The sequence below is a fragment of the Eublepharis macularius genome, chromosome 10, assembly GCF_028583425.1.
Source record: "Eublepharis macularius isolate TG4126 chromosome 10, MPM_Emac_v1.0, whole genome shotgun sequence".
NCBI lineage: Eukaryota > Metazoa > Chordata > Lepidosauria > Squamata > Eublepharidae > Eublepharis > Eublepharis macularius.
This window is the reverse complement of record NC_072799.1, coordinates 17961938-17981860: the sequence shown is the minus strand read 5'-3', so window position 1 is coordinate 17981860 and position 19923 is coordinate 17961938. Positions and strand designations below refer to the sequence as shown.

At 45.1% G+C, this 19923-nt stretch overlaps 1 protein-coding gene across 5 annotated transcripts in view; it reads right to left on the bottom strand.

Annotated features, from left to right (window-relative positions):
* Positions 1-19923, bottom strand: part of ARHGAP24 (Rho GTPase activating protein 24) — a 426579-nt gene that overhangs the window by 36734 nt on the left and 369922 nt on the right. For all 5 annotated transcript variants that reach the window (XM_054989835.1, XM_054989836.1, XM_054989840.1 and 2 more), the window contains one exon: positions 8455-8662. In XM_054989835.1, the coding sequence (XP_054845810.1) occupies positions 8455-8662 (208 nt within the window). The remainder of the gene's footprint in view (positions 1-8454; positions 8663-19923) is intronic.

Below are 19923 nucleotides of genomic sequence, written 5' to 3'. Positions count from 1 at the left end.
TCACGTGGTATGGTGAGTTCTGGCAAAAAAATTCTCTCTCTCGACTTTACCACAGAGTTATTGTGCTACCACCACTCCCTCTATGAATTGTGGCTCAGAGGTACAGCACATTTTTTGCATTCAGAAGGCCCCAAGATTAATCCCTGGCATTTCCAGATGAACAGGCTCTAGTGTTGGGAAACAGCTTTCCCCTGCCTGAAGTCCTGAAGAACTTCTGCTGTTCAGAGGAGGCTGTGTGGAATGGACCACAGGTCTGAATCGCTATAAAGCTGCTTCTCACATTCAACTAGTACAAATTCCACTCCCCTCTGCAGAGACTGTTTAGAGAAGACACATGACTTCTGCTCTTTGTGTGTGGGATTATTTCCAATTTAATCCAGCACTACTCTACTTAAGGCTATTAACAATACTGATGAGTCTAAACAAGAGGGGTATTAGGGACTGGAGCTGGGATTGCTACACTAAAAAATGCATCCTGTATTGCAAGAATTGGACTAAAATGGGCAGAAATTCTCCAGCATAGGAGATTCCTGGCACTCATGCATGCATGTACACACATATCATGTGTGCATATCTGTGTGCCTGTGTGTGTCTCTCTTTTTCAAAGGGTGTTTTGGAAGCAGAATTTTGCTTTGATTCTTCTTGTCAAGCAGATCTTAGAGTTGAGGATTAATGGGGCTTGTAAATTTTGGACCAGCCAACGGGGAAATAAACTTTCACTGGTATTTGGCTGACCATATCTAGAGTTTCTTGGCCAGTCTCATGCTGAACTGGAACTTACTCTAGGAAGGGGTGCGGGAACTAGATGAAAAACCTGGTTGGCTGTTAATCAATGAGACACATGTGTTGTTGATTCTGATTTGTGGGAGAAATACAGAAAGTTCTCTGCCAACTGCCAATGCAATTTCCCCATTCTCCTTCTTTGCAGCGTAGGCCTCATGCCAGCATGTAGTGAGACCAAAGAGAACAAACAGCTGAGGACCTGGGATCCCTAATTTGGGGAACTCATAAGGTATGAAGAAAGTGTAACTGGGTAGATTAGCCAAAAAAGAAGAAGAAGAAGACCCTCCCTGCAAAAACAAAAACCCTCTCAGCCTGATGGGAACTAAGTATGTCCTCAAAGAGACAGAACATAGACAACAGCTGAGCATCTGTTAAAAGAAGGAGGGAAGGGGGAAACTTCAGTCACCTCAAGCTGCTCAGTGTTTAGAAAATCCTAGGGAGAAGATTTGGTGTGGCCCAAACTGTTTACCTCCCCTCCTTCTCCAGAATTTCTCACAGGCTCCAGCATGCCATTCATATGTCTAATTCTCTACTTCTCAACATGGCCCAATCTGTCAATAAATCTAGAGACTGGAGCCATGAAAAGATGAGACATATCTTTCTACATGAAAAAATCCCAGGTTTGCAGAAAAGCTGAAATCTAAAAAAAAGGAGGGGGGTTTAAAAACCTTAAAATAATAGAAGCAGCACCCATGCTTTTAAGAAATGAATGCCCTCTGCAGTGGCCATTGTGGGGGTTGCTAGGTAACCACAACTGTATTGCCAGCCTTCAAGCCTTGGGTTCTGTCAGAAAAAGATAGGGAGAGGGCCCTTTTCAGGGCAGTTTGACCTTTGAGGGAGACCTCATCAGGGCCAGGCCCACCTACAACCACCTGATGACTTGATACCACCAAACCTGCATGATTCTCCCAGTCCCAGCTAGTTGCTTCTGTTCAACAGTAGCTATCCCTCAAAAGCCAGTGTTAGAGTTTCAAACTATGATTTGGGAGACCAAGGTTTGAATCCTCACTCTGCTGTGGAAGCTCACTGGGTGACTTTGGGCCAATCACACACCCTCAGCCTAGCCTACCTCTCAGGGTTGTTGTGAGGGTAACATGGAGGAGAGGTGAATAATGTAACTTGGTTTGGGTCCCCATGGTGGAGAAAGGCAGGGTATAAATTAACTAACTAAATAAGTACAACTGAAGATGTGGGGGGGCAGATAAAGATAGGTGAGTGGGTTTGTGGGAAAAAGAGAAGGAAACTGAAAGTTTGCCAGGACAAGGGAAAGATAGTGTAAGGAGGGGGACATGGGGCACGTGAGGTGCCCCTGCATGCCTTTGCAGGTCCCCCACTTCACAACTGGGCACAGTCTGGTGGGTTTTCCCAGGTAAAGGCTGCCACGGGGAGGGAAGGAAGGAAAGCTGAAAATAAAGATAGGTTGCCTGGTGGGTGGAAAGAAAACAAACATTCGAGAAAAGGAGGAGAGGTTATGGGGACCTTCAGAATGAGCCCCGTGGCGCAGAGTGGTAAGCAGCAGTACTGCAGCCCAAGCTCCTCTCATGACCTGAGTTCGATCCTGGTGGAAGCAGAGCTCAGGTAGCCGGCTCAAGGTTGACTCAGCCTTCCAACCTTCCGAGGTCAGTAAAATGAGTTCCTAGTTTCCTGGGGGTAAAGCGTAGATGACTGGGGAAGGCAATGGCAAACCACCCCGTAAAAAGTCTGCCAAGAAAACGTCGTGATACGACGTCCCCCCATGGGTCAGCAATGACTCGGTGCTTGCACCTTTACCTTTTTAATGAGGACCTTCAGTGAAGGGAAAGAAGAAATAGGGGGAGTGGGGAATTTGATGCCTCCTGCAAGTCCCTGTGGGTCCCTTGCTTGTTATATCTAATACTCTCACAAGTGCAATGAAACTGAGCCACTCATAGCCACAGTTCCCAAGTAAGCAGAAAAATATCACTATCTACATTAAACAAAAGAGAAAGAAAAACCTCAAGCTGCCTGGGTATATTCCCGGAACATGGAATGAGGAGAGCAGCTGAGAGTATGTTAGAGGCAAAAGGGAGCGAGAGCAGCCCGCAAGAGCTTAACGTATGGATACTCAGTGGCTTGGCAGCCACATATGACTCTTTGACACGTTGCCTGTGGCTCTTCTGAGCACTGTTCTCCCGCGTGGCTCCAGCCCCATATCGCAGAAAAGTGGGCAAGATCCTTTTCCAGTGGGGCTTGTGGCTGGCAGGTTGTTCCCACTTTGAAACAGCTACTGCTGGAGGAATAGGTGAGCTGAGAGTCTCCCTGAAGTGTAGGACTCTTGCTAGTTATGGAAGCAAATGCGGCTCTTTGGGTTGAAGATCATTGCAAATGCGGCTCTTGGCAGAGTGATTTCCACTGGGTTAGATAAACCTGGAAGGGTAGATTTTTTTTGGAGGGGGTGGATTTCCAAATAATCCCCGCACTCCCATAATTGCTCTCAGGCTCCCAGCCTGTAACATTTAACTCAATAGATGCTGCTAATTAAAACACAATAGACGCCTCTGAAGCAATGCCGCTTATTGTTTAAAAATCATGGCACTTTCCCTTTTACTGTGCATCCAATAAAATCCCATTCTTTGTTTTTCTGTTTACATCTCTATTTGGGGAAAATGTCATTGGAAACAAATAGCACTCACTTGTCGCTTGCCGTGTAAGCAAATCCTCCCTGCACAGATGGCAAAGCTCAGTTCTGCTAACACTGATGCTCCACCAAAACAACTATGGAAGCACAGTATAATCACGACGTACCCCAACTCCCTTCATCCAATCCTGACAGCCATGCTCATGGAGGCATTACCTGTCTCAACCTGCCTCATACCTGAGCAATTGCCTTTTCCTGAGAAAATCATCAAAGGCCTAATTTGCACATTCCATCTGTGGTGTAGTTGCTTCCCGTGCTGTGGTTAATTCCATGCAGGGCTTTTTTTTCAGCGGAAAGTGGTGGAACGGAGTTCAGGAACCTCTTGAAAATGGTCACATGGCTGGTGGCCCCGCCCCCTGATCTCCAGACAGAGGGGAGTTTAGATTGCCCTCCACACCACTAGAGCGGTGCAGAGGGCAATCTCAACTCCCCTCTGTCTGGAGATCAGGGGGCGGGGCCACCAGCCATGTGACCATTTTCTCCAAGGGCAACCCACTGAGTTCCACCACCTCTTTCCCCAGAAAAAAAGCCCTGATTCCATGTTACATTGGTCGGGTATAAAAGTTCTGTGACACTGGGGTCATACCCGAGGTTCTTTGGCAACACTGCAAAACCATATGTTTGGGCTGTCTTTGAGGGGCAAAGTCGAGATACTGTCAAAAACATTTCTGAAAAACTGCGGAGTTTAGCTTGGCTCCACTTTGATATCATATCTGTTGTATATTGGTTTTACATTGGCCTGAACATTTTACATATATTCTGATGTCAAGTAGGAGAGGGCAAAGTGACGGGAAACAGGGACTGTTACCTTTACTGGCTATATGGGTGGTACAAAATAGGGGCATAACTATTTTCCTAATGCTGCAAACTCCAGGAGGAAACTTTGGGAAAGGCCAGGTAAGTCAGTTTTTGAGTGTATTGCTCATAGCGCCAAGCTCTCACAATGCAGGGCAAAAATAATACTAAACAACGTCAAATAAATAACTAAAATGCCATTACTTTATTTGCCTGAGAATGTCCCATTAGACAAATGCGTAGAAAATGAAGCAAATGAAAAGCTGCACCAAATATCACCGGGGTTTCAAGAAATACAGAGAACAGTTCAAGTTCAGATCAGGCACACCATTAAGTAACCTATTAAATCAACTCCAAGCATGAAACCCTGTTACTACCTGCAAGGAGCAGCGCAGTTTATTTTAAATGATTATTTTCCCCACATCGTAAAATAGTTGGAAGTTACTCCACCCCCCGCTGCGCTTTCAAGTCTATCAGCAAGAAAAAAGCAGAATGCGGAAACTCCACAGCTACGCTAAAGAAACTACGGCTAATCTGCGGGGGCCCATCTTGCAGAAGTGCCTTTGCTGAGAGGCAGGAAATATAGTTGCTTAGGCCAGCAGAAATGTTCCTTCACTACACAAACACAGGCGCACAGAGCAACCATCTCTCACAGCACGGTCTCCGCTCAGTACGTACTGCAGAAGCGAAACATGCTTGCAGCATAAAAATGCCACAGATTTCATGGGGGGGGGGGGGACACTTTATATCAAAGGACTTTCCACACATGCTCCTCCTCCTGGGGAATAAACACACATGGAATCGGACAGTCCCTGAGCATAAAGCAGCCAGATGCAGACAGGTGCGCTTGTTTTCTGTGCAGCGACAACTACAACCTCTTCTCATATTTAAAAGATCAGCCTTCAGTTGGTGGATTACAACCAGTCATCACAGGGCCAAACTACAAGTGACAAATGACACAGGTTGGACACTTGTCAGCTTCCCTCAAGTTTTGGCGGGAAATGTAGGCAGCTTGGCGTAATGTTGGACAAGTGACAGTTGAAAAGTCCACTGGACAGCAGTCGGAGAGCCAAGCTGCAAGACCAGGACGCCGACATTTCCCATCAAAACTTGAGGGAAGCTGATAAGAGTCCAACCTGTGTCAGGCATCACTTGTAGCTTGGCCCACAGATAAAAACAGAACAGTTGCAGAAATGCCCTTCCAGATGGAATCAAAAAGGTACCTAGTCTGGCATCCTGTTTTCAATAGCGGTCAGTTCAATTGGTATGGGAAGCCCACAAGAAAGGTACTGGGCAACTACCTGCTTCCACTGTTGTCCCCTTCAGTATCAGCAACTAGTCTATGCCTCTGAGCAGGGAGGTGTCTAAGCTCACACAACTAGTAGCCACTGATGATAAGCCCTAACATAGAATTTGTGGTTTTCACTGGTAACACACTGCTGATATGTGTAGGCTCTGGTATATCTTAGGAATGATCCTGAGTTTGATTAAGGAGTGAATGAAGAGAGTTTATTCAGGAACTACAACTATGACAGAAAGGAGAGAAACAGAATAGATACTAACTACCTCAGTAAAAAGGGAGGAAGGACTTCTGGGAAGAGGCAGGAAGCAGGAAATAGCCTAAGAATATCAATCTGGAGACATGCTGGAAGGACAGAAGCAAGGAGGAAAGAAGGATCCCACTCCGCCATCTATCTAACTGTCAGGCCCGCTACCCCCTGCAGGTATTCTGTGTCTGATGTCTTCTCTGTACACAAGACATTGCATTCCTAACATATTGAACTATCCATAACAGCCCTAAGTTATGTTTTCTGGGAAGTCATCATCAATTCAGATGCCCTCAGTGTGAGCTGTGTCTTTTGGAGAGAGAAGATAAAGAGAGAGAGAGAGAGAAAGAGAGAGAGAGAGAGAGAGAAGGTGAAAACTGATGCTTTGATTATTGGGGAAAAGATAGAAGGGTCTTGATGAAAACTACAAGCCCAGCTGCTTCCATTTAAGCCCTCTCCACTGGTCATCGTAAGCCATGCCCCCAGCTCTGTTTGCAGGTCAAATTATTCAAGCACTTCTGTAATTGATGTAAATCTAGTTTATGAGGGCATTGGGGGAATTTTGTACCTCGTATGTTTGAAATGTTGAAACTATGAGTCACAAAGGAAAGGCATGGCATAATTATTTTCATAAAGAAACAAACAAATAAGGAGAGCAATCAGGAAAGCGCTCGGGAATCTTAGAGTGTCTTCAGTTCAGACTTCAAACGTTAGTCGTACAAGAAATGTCTTACTCCTGCACTGAAATGAGGGAACTATGTTCTCATAAGCATTATTTTTCTTTCATGTCAAAACAGAAACCTCCCCCTGCCACAAACCAGCAAATCTGTAGCAATAACTTTCTTCTCTTTGTTCACAATATGCTTGTGAAAAGCACAAAAGGAAATAACCCTCAATGCTTGACTCCCCCAACGAAGACTCTCCTAGTAACAGGATATCAACTGAAATACAGGGTAGGTGGCCCAAGATGGAGTGATGTATACATAGTGCAGTAGATTATTCCTTTCACAACTCTTCTTGGCCAGTGAAATCTCTGTGCAGTCTCGATCTCCTCTCCACACTGTGAGGAGATAATAATCCAAGCATGTTATCTTATTCTGGACTAAGGTCTACCCTCTGCTCTTCCCTTAATTTCTGAAGAGAATTTTCTGGAATTTGTTCATTGCTTTCATTCCTCAGCATTTGTAAGGAGGAAGAAGAGAGAGCGAGAAGCTCAGTTCAGACATCATATGGCTTATTTTAAAGACAGCTGCTGTAGCATAATAGTTAAATGGCTGGGCTACGAATCAGCACTCTGCTAGTTTGACTCCCATGACTGCCATGAACTCTGCAGGTGGCCTTGGGAAGCCACTCCTCTCAGCCTCAGCTTCCCAGCTGTGTTGTGGGGATCATAATAACACTGACTTTGTTCCCTGCTCTGTGTGGGGCACTCATCTGTCCAAAAGGGCAGTATAGAAGCACGCTTCTTGTTGTCGTCATTGTTTCTATTATTTTAACTGTGGTTGGTCTGTGACACCAGGATTCAGCTCACAAACTCTCATATCCTGGTTTGCCTCAACAAATATTGGTTTCCTTATCTTCTTTCTATACTGTGAGAGGGAGTGACTAGAGGACGAATCAAGATTAAGCATGGATGTCTTCATATAGACATAAAATATAGGCCATTTCCACACGGCTTACCTTGTTCTGGAAAACAGCGAAATCTCCCACGAAATCGCGTGAGAAGATGCTGTTATCGCGAGATTTAGCACGAGATTTCGCTGTTTTCTGGAACAAGGTAAGCTGTGTGGAAACGGCCATAGTTATGACTAAGATCCTGGCTTTGGGAAATAACTAAGCACAGTTGGTGGAGAGTAGTGCATTCAGTCAATCACGCTTAAGCACAGTTTAATTAAGCCATGCAGTGTCTGAACTGAACACAGACATGGAACCTGACTTATATTGATAGACCACTGTCAACATCGGTTTCGTCTACTCAGACTGGGAGCAGCTCCTCGGGGTCTTAGGCAGAGCTCTTTCACATCACCTACAACCTGCTCTTTTAACTGGATTGAACCTTTGCATGCTCAGCGGATGCTCTATCACTAAGCCGTGGCAGCTCCACAACTGAACTGAGAGAGAGAGAGGAAGAGGGAAAAGAAGATAGGAGACAGAGGAGGAAAATGAAGAAGGATGGTGAAGTTAAAAAAACTACTTTAAAAAGTATAAAATTCAAGAAGGTTTGGGTAGGCTTAACAGTGTGGAAAGTGTCACAGAGGTACATTTCACACGTTATCAGAATAGTGTGTTTATGTTCCACCTGGAACTGATAATGTTTATGACAGAATCATCTGGGAAGGAAAGATCAAATGAGAAGTTCCCCAGACAGTGTTCAAGTTGGAGCTTCTTATTTGCTTTCACCATACAAAATATTAGATGCTGCAGAGGTGTGATAACCACAGGACACTGGTGGCCTATTAACTGGCTGTCCACCTGAAGATAAAGTGAATCCAGAGGTTATTATCTTGAGGTAGCTGGTTCATGGCTGAGCAGGGACTTGGAACTCTCCCCAGTTGAATGCTCCATCTATTTCACAAGTAGTTCTCTTGACGTACCCAGTGGGCCCTTAACATAATGGTTCTGCTTGCCCGGGGGATTGTCACTGTCTAGAAGGAGATACTTTTGCCGCCTTACCTGTCAAACAGCGGCTTCTCTCCACAATCAAAAGCATCCTGCAGTTCTTTCACAAGGTTGGCTTGACCCGGCAGTCGGAACAGCCCTTCCTCCTTCAGCCCACGCAGCCGAATAAAATCCACACACTGCTCTACCAGCAGCGGAGCCAAGTGGTTTCCGTACCTTTTCTCATATCGGACGGTGTCTTCCAGCTTCTGCCCAAAAATACCTGTGTGCAACAACAAGGAAGTGGTACAGGTAAGCTGGAGAAAAGGAATCTCTGGCTACAAAAGCATACATTTCTAATGTCTCCTTGTGTGTTAGGAATTAATTCCTCTGTTCTCCCATCTTTCATTTTTCATGGCTGCAACTGTTTCCCCCTTAGTTTATGGAATGTCAGGCAACATAATATTCGTAATAATAATAACATTCAATTTATATACTGCCCTTCAGGATAACTCCCACTCAGAGTAGTTTACAAATTATGCCATTTTTATCCCCTGTGAGGTGGGTGGGGCTGAGAGAGCTTCGGAGAGCCGTGACTAGCCCAAGGTCACCCAGCTGGCTTCAAGTGGAGGAGTGGGGAATCCAACCTGGCTCTCCAGATTAGAGTCCTATGCTTTTAATCACTACACCAAACTGGCTCTCACACCAAACTGGCAAGATAACAAGATAGCGGCAATATGATTGAGTGGATTCAAATCCATCAAATTCTGATGTAGAAAGCTCCCCATTATATTCAGAGAGGCAATAGTTTGTATTTATATTTTGCTCAAGGAATTCAGGGTCGCATATAAGGGGCTATCTGATTTTATCCTCATAACATCCCCATGAGGTAAACTGGGCTGCTCAAGTCAAGTATGCTTCATGGCTGAATGTGGATTCCAACCCAGTTGTCCAAGGGCCAAAATTAACATGATAACACATGAGTTATCATGCGAGGTCGCACAAAAATCTCCGCGAGAATACGCTATCTTTCACGTTTTTTGTGCGACGTTTCGCAACATTACGGAAGCAGGTTAGTGGTGTGAAAACGGCCCTGATGCTGGGTTTTTTTGCTTGCTAACAGAACTGATTTTTATTATCTGACAGCAAGCACTACAGTGGTCATTAGAATCTTTACATGAACTTCGGGATTACAGAGTTGCTTCATCATAATAGCCATAGGAGGGGTAAGATTTCTAGCTCCAATGTGGACGTAGGACAATACTCCAAAATTCCAGCTAGCATAGCTGGACTGAATTTCCACAGGTTTTGATTTTAGCGATCAGATTTGCCCTTTGGGGGGGAAAGTAGAATTCTTGGTTGAAAATAAAATAAGCAAAAATTTCAATGCTGTTTTATAGTGTACTTTGGTATCCTTTCGCTCCCACAAATAAAGCTGGGACATCTCTGCACACATTTTTGAAAGGGATTGCTTAAAAAAAAGAAAAGGAAATAAAGATCCGCAGCAAACATTAAATTGAAAAGGAGTGATCTCAACCTATACCTACCAAATTTCATTTTCTTCCTCACTTATTATTTCATTTTTAAAGGGATTTTGTTTTTGGCCTAGATAATCTGAGATATCTAAATATGAAGTACTTCAGTACAACCAGGGGTCAGTTCGTAGAAAAAGAGCTGGAGGAACTCATTAGCATAACACATTAACATATGCCACACCTCTTGCCATCACCAGAAGTGTGTCATTAGCATAACTGATTTGCATATTCCACACCCCCTGACATCACCTATTCTGGCTGTTTTGGACCCAATCCTGGCCATTCAGGGCTGAAATTGAGCCCAAAATGACAAAAAAGGGCTGAAAATGGCTGAAAAGGGACCCAAAATGGTCAGGATCAGGCTGCTGAAGAGCGGGATAGTGATCCACCACCCACCACTGATCCGGGCCGTTTCGGGCCCAATCCAGGCCAAAACAGGCCCAAAATGGCTGAGTCAGGTGGGCGGGGCCACCTGACATGTGACCTCTTTGGGGAACTGCCGGAACTGCGTTCCTGTGCATTCCCCCTCGAAATGAGCCCTGAGTAAAACCCATCTAAGTCCGAAGGTATGACTAGATGAGCTAACTTGTTTAAACTAACCAGATCTGTGTCTGGTCAGTCCTTAGATGAGACCTCCAGGGAAACCTATATATGCCATCTTGTGTCTTATGACAGAAGAAGGATATATATGTAATAAAGAAAGATCACAAAATCAACTAAACATTACTTCGATTATACAGTTTTGTTAATCCCTTCGAGAAAGGAGCCCTTCTCTCCTCAACCATGTTTCCATTAGCAACTGGCTTTGTTGGAGTTGCATTATACTTTTCATTCCTTTTATCTATCTGGCAAGGAATCAAGGACAAATCAGCTCCTACTGTAAACCAAACACCTGCTTCTTTCATTTGCCCCTGCTCTAATAATCATTATGATAACACAGTTAGGACTCATTTATGTGCAAAAGCTTTGAGCCGTTAAGTGTTGAAACACATTTCCATCCTCTGCCACCATTGTTCAAGACCATCATATGCAGGGTCCATCAAATAACCGGACCAATGTGTCTCTGTTAATGACTGTTGGCAAAGATGTTTTCAAGTGACGCCAGGATAATACCGTTACAATTCTTGACTGGAGTCAGAGTATTAAGTACATCAGTCTGAGGGCCAAACTACAAGTGACGAATGACACAGGTTGGACACTTGTCAGCTTCCCTCAAGTTTTGATGGCAAATGTAGGCAGCTTGGCGGAATGTTGGACAAGTGACAGTTGAAAAGTCCATTGGACAGCAGTCGGAGAGCCAGGCTGCAAGACCAGGATACCTACATTTCCCATCAAAACTTGAGGGAAGCTGACAAGTATCTAACCTGTGTCATTCGTCACTTGTAGCTTGGCCCAGAGTCACTGGAGTGACTTATTTTTGTACATATCACAGAAACATTCTTGATTTAACATAGTATTTCTACCTCACCTTGCATTTCCTTACTTCCACAAGAGGCACAATATGCCTTACAAGCAGACGACTATAAAAACTCCTATTAACAACCCACCCAAGAAGAATAATCAAATCAAATTCTCAGCCTTTAAGTCCTTTAAAATATGACGACTTTGCATTGTCCCCCAAAGCATGCCAAAGAGGGCATCCTCCAAACTTCTGGAAAGTTGTTCTGGAGGGATGATGTCACAGACAAAAACATTCACGATCAGGCTGCGTTCATTCTAACAGACTTGGACAAAGGAACTACCATGAGAAATTTCTGAGAGGATTTAAGCTGGTACACAGGTTCACCAGAAAAGGGTATCAGTTAAATAAGTGGGCCCCAGGATGTGAAGGGCTTTAAAGAATCAGCACATTAAACTGAAAGCAGAAAGACATAGTAGTCAGTAAAAATAGAAAAGAGTCCAGTTGCACCTTTAAGACTAACCAACTTGACTGTAGCATAAGCTTTCGAGAATCACAGTTTTCTTCTTCAGATGCAACTGAAAAAGAGAACTGATTCTCAAAAGCGTATGCTACAGTCAAGTTGGTTAATCTTAAAGGTGCTACTGGACTCTTTTCTATTTTTGCTACTACAGACTAACACAGCGACCTCCTCTGGATCTATAGTAGTCAGTGAAGCTGTTTTCAAAAGGATGTGATATGATAACAAAGACCTCCAGTCAACAGTTTGCTACCTATATTCTGTATCAATTGAAGTTTCTGGGTTGTCTAAGGGCTGTCCCACACAGACCACGTTGCATTAATATAGCCTCAGTTACAAAGGCATGAATCAGCATTGGCTGAGTCATGGTCTTTATAGACAAGAGGTTAGTTTTCTTGTGTATCACCTGAGTAACAGGGACTATATTGCACTATCTGTATCTCGCAATGGGAATAGATCCGGAGGAGTTAGCTATGTTAGTCTGTAGTAGCCAAATAGTAAAGAGTCCAGTAGCACCTTTAAAACTAACCAACTTTACTGTAGCACAAGCTTTTGAGAGACACAGCTCTCTTCGTCAGAAGCTACTGGACTCTTTACTATTTCACAATGGGAACATCAACACCATATACGTGTGGATTTCTGAACTATGGCCAAAAACAAAGTCAGAAGCAATTACAAGTAAACTTGCAGTGCCAAAAAAAAAAAAGAGTTGGAATTAAAAGTGAGTGGGAAATGGATGAACTGAGATCATTGATTGTCTCCCCATTATGTGGATCTGCAGTCACCATGAGATAAGATGTTTGGAGAACTTGGTTATCTGAACAGATCCTATGCACAACAGCTTCATGCAAATTAGTAAAAATCAAAAAGTCCAGTAGCACCTTTAAGACTAACCAATTTTATTGTAGCATAAGCTTTCGAGAATCAAGTTCTCTTCGTCAGATGCATGGTACAGAAACTGGTCAAATATAGAAGAGGAGGGGAGAGAAGATGCAGTTAGGGGGGAGAGGGATGTAACCAAAACGTTCCTCTGCTAGTAAATGTAAACATCTCCTCTTGGTATGGAGATTAATTGGCTTGTGTAAGGCTTCAAAGGAGTTTGCCGTGTTGGTTTGTAGCAGCAAATTAGTGTTATTAGGATTCTGTTAGCAGGAAAAAAACCTGATTTGGAAATACATATTTAAGGAATATCAAACCCAGATTCTTGTCTAAAACCCACATGCCTCTAAAATGCAGCATTTTCAGGATGCCTGTCTTTGGTTTATGCTTAATAGAACGGAAGCACCAGGTGCATGGTGCAATTATGTAGCAGAGCTGGAGCTCTTTATTTTCTGACCATTCACTCCCCTTAAATCCATCAACAAGAACCAAGGTCATTTAGGAGATCAAAGAAGCAGAGCCATATGATTAACAAAGAAAACACTGAGCAGTTATTTATTAACTGGGACATTTCCCACAGTAGAGGTTATACAAATACATGTGCATTTTTGTATATCTGTATTTCCATTGACATTTGGATGCAATACTGATGCTTTTGTCGAAGGCTTTCACGGCCGGAGAACGATGGTTGTTGTGGGTTTTCCGGGCTGTATTGCCGTGGTCTTGGCATTGTAGTTCCTGACGTTTCGCCAGCAGCTGTGGCTGGCATCTTCAGAGGTGTGGCACCAAAAGACAGAGATCTCTCAGTGTCACTTCAGAGGTGCTACACCTCTGAAGATGCCAGCCACAGCTGCTGGCGAAACGTCAGGAACTACAATGCCAAGACCACGGCAATACAGCCCGGAAAATCCACAACAACCATAATACTGATGCTGTCTGTAAAGGGAAATTACACCAGTCAACCCTTAGGTCTCCTTGAAAGTTTAAAAGTGCAAATAATTAAATTATCAGTTGTAATCCACAACATATTATAGAAGTTTTCATCTGGAAATACAGTTAGGGAATTGCTTTGAAAACTATGGTGCATATGGGGGAAGGCAAAATTTCCCACCCAACAATTTGAGAACCCCAGGATTATTTTGAAGTCAGGAATTCCCGAATTAAAAAAGTCAATAACTATGGGCAAGTTTTCCTGAAAGACAGCTTGGCTACCACTCCCAGCTTTCTCTTGGACATGCAGTTATAGAAACACATTTGGCTGACTCTCCGTTCAAGCAAGGCAACATGAAACCCAGCAGGTTGATGTGTGCCTCAAATGACCTAAACGTGCCTCCAGAATCCCCTTTGGCAAGCTGTTGTCCTGTGGCAAACACATAGTCGGTCTTTGCTAGTTAGGGTGATATGGAAAGCGTCCATGCAGGCTGCAAGTTTAGATGTCTATAGAGTGAAAAGGCTTTGTGACTCCAGTGGTAAACATGAGGTTGTGAGACACGTGTGGTGAGTGATCTCGAAGAACATAAGAAGTGCCCTGATGGATCACACCAGTGGCCCAGCATCCTGTCTCACACAGTGGCTAACCAGTTACTTTGGAGGGCCAACAATATGGCATAGAAGTAGGGTTTCCAGGTCCCTATATCTTCCCGGTGGGAGAGGGGGACCAGGCACTTATCTCGTGTCTTGTATGTTTGTTTTTCCATACATGCAAATTGCTCCTGGTGCTTGCATGATGACGTCACTTCCAGGAGCACATCTGTCACCGGTGTGATGTCACTTCCAGGAAGTGGTGTCATCACACCGGCTACGCATGTGCTCCTGCACATTGTGTGGGACCAAAATTGGCCCCAGTGAAGCCTACGAGCACACCCATGCCCAGCATAATGACCACTTCAGGAAGCCTGTTTGCTTCCTACATAGGCCTACATAGAAGTCAAGGGCTAATTCTGGCCCATTTGGGGCCCAAATTGGCCCCACTGAAGTGCACGAGCATGCCCACGGCCAGCGTAACAATGTCACTTCAAGCCAAGGCCTTCTCCTGATGTTGCCTCCTGGCACTGGTATTCAAAAGCTGACTGCCTCTGAATGTGGAGATTCCCTGGAAGGGGGCCCAGTGTGAGAGGGTTTTTTCCCCTCGTTGTTAAGGGCACTGTGATGTGGAAGAGGCTCATCTCATACAGATTTGGAAAACCACTGTGGTACCTGGTAAACTCTGGCTAGCCATGGGCAAGGGGTAACTTTGTGATATAATTAGGGCTGCTGAGAACCATCAATGACTCATGGGCAAAAATTTCCTCTAGGCTGTTCCTCACACCACAGAGACACGACGCAAATACCAAGTGAAAATCCCCGTGACTTGCTGTTTCTATAAACAGGCTAATAATGCTTTCTGAGTATCTTAACCTGTCTCTTGGGGCCTCAGACTTCTTTGCTCAGGGAGAAAGTCGTTGTGGTAGATAGGTATAGGAGCTGGTCACACTGCTCCCTTGCTTCCTCTCTTCTTTTTGTTTTATCCTTCTTCTTAACCCCACCCCCCTACAATCAAGTTAGTTTCAGGTGGGTAGCCATGTTGGTCTGCAGTAGGTCAGCCAAATTCACATCCTGTAGCACCTTTAAAAACCAATGAGATTTTCAGGATGTAAGCTTTTGAGAATCAAAGCTCCTGTCATCCAATACAAAGTACAAAACAGGTTTGTGTGATCAGGTACAAAATATCTGACAAGAGATTTGACTCTTGAAAGCTTATCCCCTGAAAATTCTATTGGTCTTTAAAGGTGCAACTGGAACCAAATCTTAATATAAGATTTATTATATTTATATCATTATTATATAGACCCTAAACTCTTCAAGCTGAGAAAAGGAGGATTCAGGAGGGATAGTATTGGCAAGCTATGGCTGAAACACCAGCGGCTCCTTGCCTGGTTCCCTGTGTGGCAAGCATCAGTGGAAGTAGGGCTCCCAACCTCCAGGTGGTGGCTGGAGATATCCTGGAATTACAACTGATCTCTACACGACAGAGATCTGTTTCCTTGGAGAAAACAGCTGCTTGGAAGGTGGGCTCTACAACATTATACTCAGCTGAGGCTTTCTCCCGCCCAAACTCCACCCTCCTCAAGCTCCAACCCCCAAATCTCCAAGAATTTCTCATGCATGAGCTGGCAACCCTACCTGGAAGTATTCCCCCCTGCCCATTGTGTCTTTGGTCTAAAGTACAGCATGTTTCTGAGAAGAACATTTAGCATAAACCAAAGTGAGACTGATTCAAGAAAAGGGTGCAAGCTTTTGTTCATGGTATCAGAAAGGAAAAAGACAGGTCTTAAAGCTTGTATAGCAAGAATTTCTCTCCTCTGTGTGCAATTTGGTTCAAGGGCACAAAGGAGATAAATGATGGCAAAGCCTTGTCTCAGGGTGCAGGACTCCCTTGAGATGCCTTGTTGCTCCTCTCTCTGCTTTATCACAAAGAAAAATGTGAGCGTTGTGAAAATGTACTGCCTTTGTTTCTTCTTCACTCGTGGCTTTGTTTCCTACAAACCAGAGAGGCTGCACACTGGTAAAAAAAATGAATGTCGGCTCGTGTGACTTGTGACCCATCAAGTTGAAGGTAACTACCAGCTATGCCTTTTATGACAATCATGGCTTTCAAGGTGCTTGAAATGGCCAGTTTCTCAGCATGCTGAAACACAGGGAGTTTCCTGGGCTGCTGTGCGTGGCTGGTGGGTGCAGCTAGCCTGACGGATCACAAGTTTGGAATTCATGAGAAGGGGCAAATTCAAGGCAGGCATGAACTCAGCAACCACTCTTGTGAGAGATGAGCCATTACTCATTGTGATAGTTGGTGGGGCATTGAGGGTGACAGAGCAGGCTGGACCGGGTAAAGGAGGGAGCTTTGAACTAGCTTGATGATAGCCAACAGGGCTGGATCTTGGGTTCCCAGCGCCTGGGACAACCCAATTCTGGCTGCCCTCGTGCATGTGCGCGCGTGCTACCAGCACTACGTGATGACGTCACTTTGTGATGTCATCACACAGGGCAGCATGCCGCCAGCACAGCGGCAGCAGTGCCGGCGGCTGAGAGGCTGCCCGTACCACTTGCCTGTCCCGCTGAGGGGGTGGCTGGCTTGCCGCACGCTCCCTGTCCTGCGGGGCAGGCGAATGGTGCGGGCGGCCTCCCAGCCCTCTATGCCACTTGTTTGCCCAGCAGGACAAGGAGTGCGCGGCAAGCCGGCCGCCCCCTCAGCGGGACAGGCGAGTGGTGCGGGTGGCCTCTCAGCTCTCCGTGCCATTCACCTGCCTGACTGAGGGGGTGGCCAGCTTGCTGTGCGTACCCTGTCCTGCTGGGCAGGTGAATGGTGCGGGTGGCTGCTCAGCCGCCTGTGCTGCCGCCGGCATGCTCCTGGTGGCTGGCAGCTGTGCCTGGCGCCCCCTCTTTGGTGGCACTGGGGGCAGACTACCCCCCGCCCCCTCCTCAATCCAGCCCTGGTAGCCGATCAAAACCCTGAAGGACTGCTCAAAACTTTTTGCTTTCTAGAGCTACAGAAATATTTATTTATTTATTTTCAATTTCTATTCCGCCCTCCCCGAACTGGCAGGCTCAGGGCGGATTACATTCTGTAAAACAGCACACTAAAAACTTTACATTTTATAATAAAACAGCAATATAAAACAGTGAAATATAAATATTTAAAAGGTACAAGAAAGCAGCGCAGGAGTAGTCAGTCAATCAATCAGTCCGCCACTGAATCCGCCATATTAAAATTACTTGAGTGGTTGGTTGAAAAAGTGTGATGGTGGATGCCTCTAGCAGGGAGGGCGTTCACTTCTATTTGGCCAGTGGGGGCCCAGCTCAGGCTCAATCATATGCCTGGTGGAACAGCTCTGTCTTACAGGCCCGGCGGAAGGATAACAGATCCTGCCAGGCCCTGATCTCGTTGGACAGAGTGTTCCACCAGGTTGGAGCCAGGACTGAAAAGGCCCTGGCTCTGGTCAAGGCTAAGCAGGCCTCTCTGGGGCCAGGGACCACTAGCAGTTGTTTGTCACCTGATCGGAGTGCCCTCTGGGGCACATATAGGGAGAGGCGCTCCTGCACATATGCTGGTCCCAGTCCGCATAGGGCTTTATACCAAAACCTTGAATCTGATTCAGTACTCCACTGACAGCCAATGCAGCTGGCGCAATATCGGTGTTATATGTTCACTTCTAGGCTCTCTGGTGATGACACGCGCTGCTGCATTTTGAACCAGCTGCAACCGCCGGATCAGACTCAAGGGAAGCCCCGCATAGAGCGCATTACAGTAGTCTAGCCTAAAGCATTCTAGAACCCCCTAACCTTCTATTTTTTTGTGTCATTTTCATACTTTTTTGCAGCAATGGTTCCTCTGACCTGCTTCTGTTGCAATTTAAAAATCAGGGATCACACAGTGACTGTGATGTAACATGAAGAACCCATAACAGTTGGTTACATGGTGACATCAGTGGGCAAATGGAACCACTGTGCCCTCCCTGTCTCTGAACATCTGACCCAGCTCTGTTAACAAAAGAAAGTGCATTGAAATGCTTATTTGGATTCACATCAGAATGCACACTCAAGTATGCAACCCGCTGAGAGCAATTTAGTACAGATAGATGGTATGTGTTTCGATTTGTATTCCAAGGCATGTTCCAACACACATCCACACTCCTGCCTTTTCTGTGCTGTGCTACGACTGTTTCACTGTTGCAGCTCAGCAAGTCAGAACACAGAGTGTTGATCTGCTTATTTAAACAACTGGAATGTGTTCGCTTTCCCTCCATCCCTTTTGCACCCTTTGTGGAGTGGAGAGTGCCCTCGAGTCATAGCTGACTTATGGCGACCCTTGCTGGGGTTTTCGTGGCAAGAGACTAACAGAGGTGGTTTGCCATTGCCTGCCTCTGCAACCCTGGTCTTCGTTGGAGGTCTCCCATCCAATTACTAACTAAGGCCGACCCTGCTTAGCTTATGAGATCTGACAAGATCGGGCTCACCTGGGCAATCCATGTCAGGGCTTGCACCCTTTATAGGATCACCCCAAACGACCAAATGTGGAGGACACTTTTTGAGGTCATGAAACTCCCCAAACCCCAAGTTTTCTTCAGCGCTACAAAATTCTTTGAAAAGCATGTGACACTGTAAAGGGCAGTTTAGCATTCCTTGCAACTAGCTATGACAGCTGAAGGATCCGGTGTCTATACGACTCTCCTTTGTAAGTGAGAAGGAAGAGCACAGACCAAAAAGCACAACATCATCCCAAAGAAGACGGCTGACTGCTGCACTGATGGTTACAGAGGACTCTTGACAGTAAAGGTTGATATAAACGTCAACCTTCACAAAAGATGTGTGAAGGAATGCGTAGTTCAGATTTATTTCATTGAGAATGAATTTTCTACTTTCTTCAAAATCCTTGTGATTTTGGCCTCATGGAAATCCAAATTATTGTCAGCCAGTCAGAATTTCACTGGGCAGGTGGGAGTGAGAGCCAAACTAAAAGTGACGTCTTACACAGGTTGGACACTAGTCGGCTTCCCTCAACTTTGGTGGGAAATGTAGGCATCCTGGTCTTGCAGCTGTAATGGAGAGCCAAGCTGTAAAACCAGGATGCCTACATTTCCCATCAAAACTTGAGGGAAGTCGACTAGTGTCCATCCTGTGTAAGATGTCACTTGTAGTTTGGCTCTGAGTCAGCTTCAGCTTAAGAGAGGGAGCAGGGAATCTGTTTCTTCGGACAGGGGATTGAGGCTCTTGATAAGAGCATCCATCTAGCCAGGATTTGTATTTGTATTTTGGAACTATAGACTTTTCCAGAGAGAGACACGGCATTTTTTCATTAACGAGACTGCTTCGTATCTTCTTTTCAGCCAAACCAACGGAGGAATGGAAAACAGGAAGAGAGATTAGGTGTCAGAATTATTTCCAGGGCAATTCAGATTCTTCACTTGTTTGGAAACAACACAGCAAAAATATTCCTCAGAGTCACACACAGGCACGCCGTTAGTATTATCACACGAAGAAATGTGTAGCCATTGCATCTGTTGTGAACAGCTCCGTGTTCTTGGCTACAGAGAAGATGTAACCAGCAGCATGAGAAGTTAATTTTAGTGTTACGGATTACGCATGCTGAAACGGATTTCCTTATTTCTGGAAGAACTACATGTTACCTTTTGGAAATCATTCCTTCCCTTCTTCTCAGTTATCTCTCAAGCTGT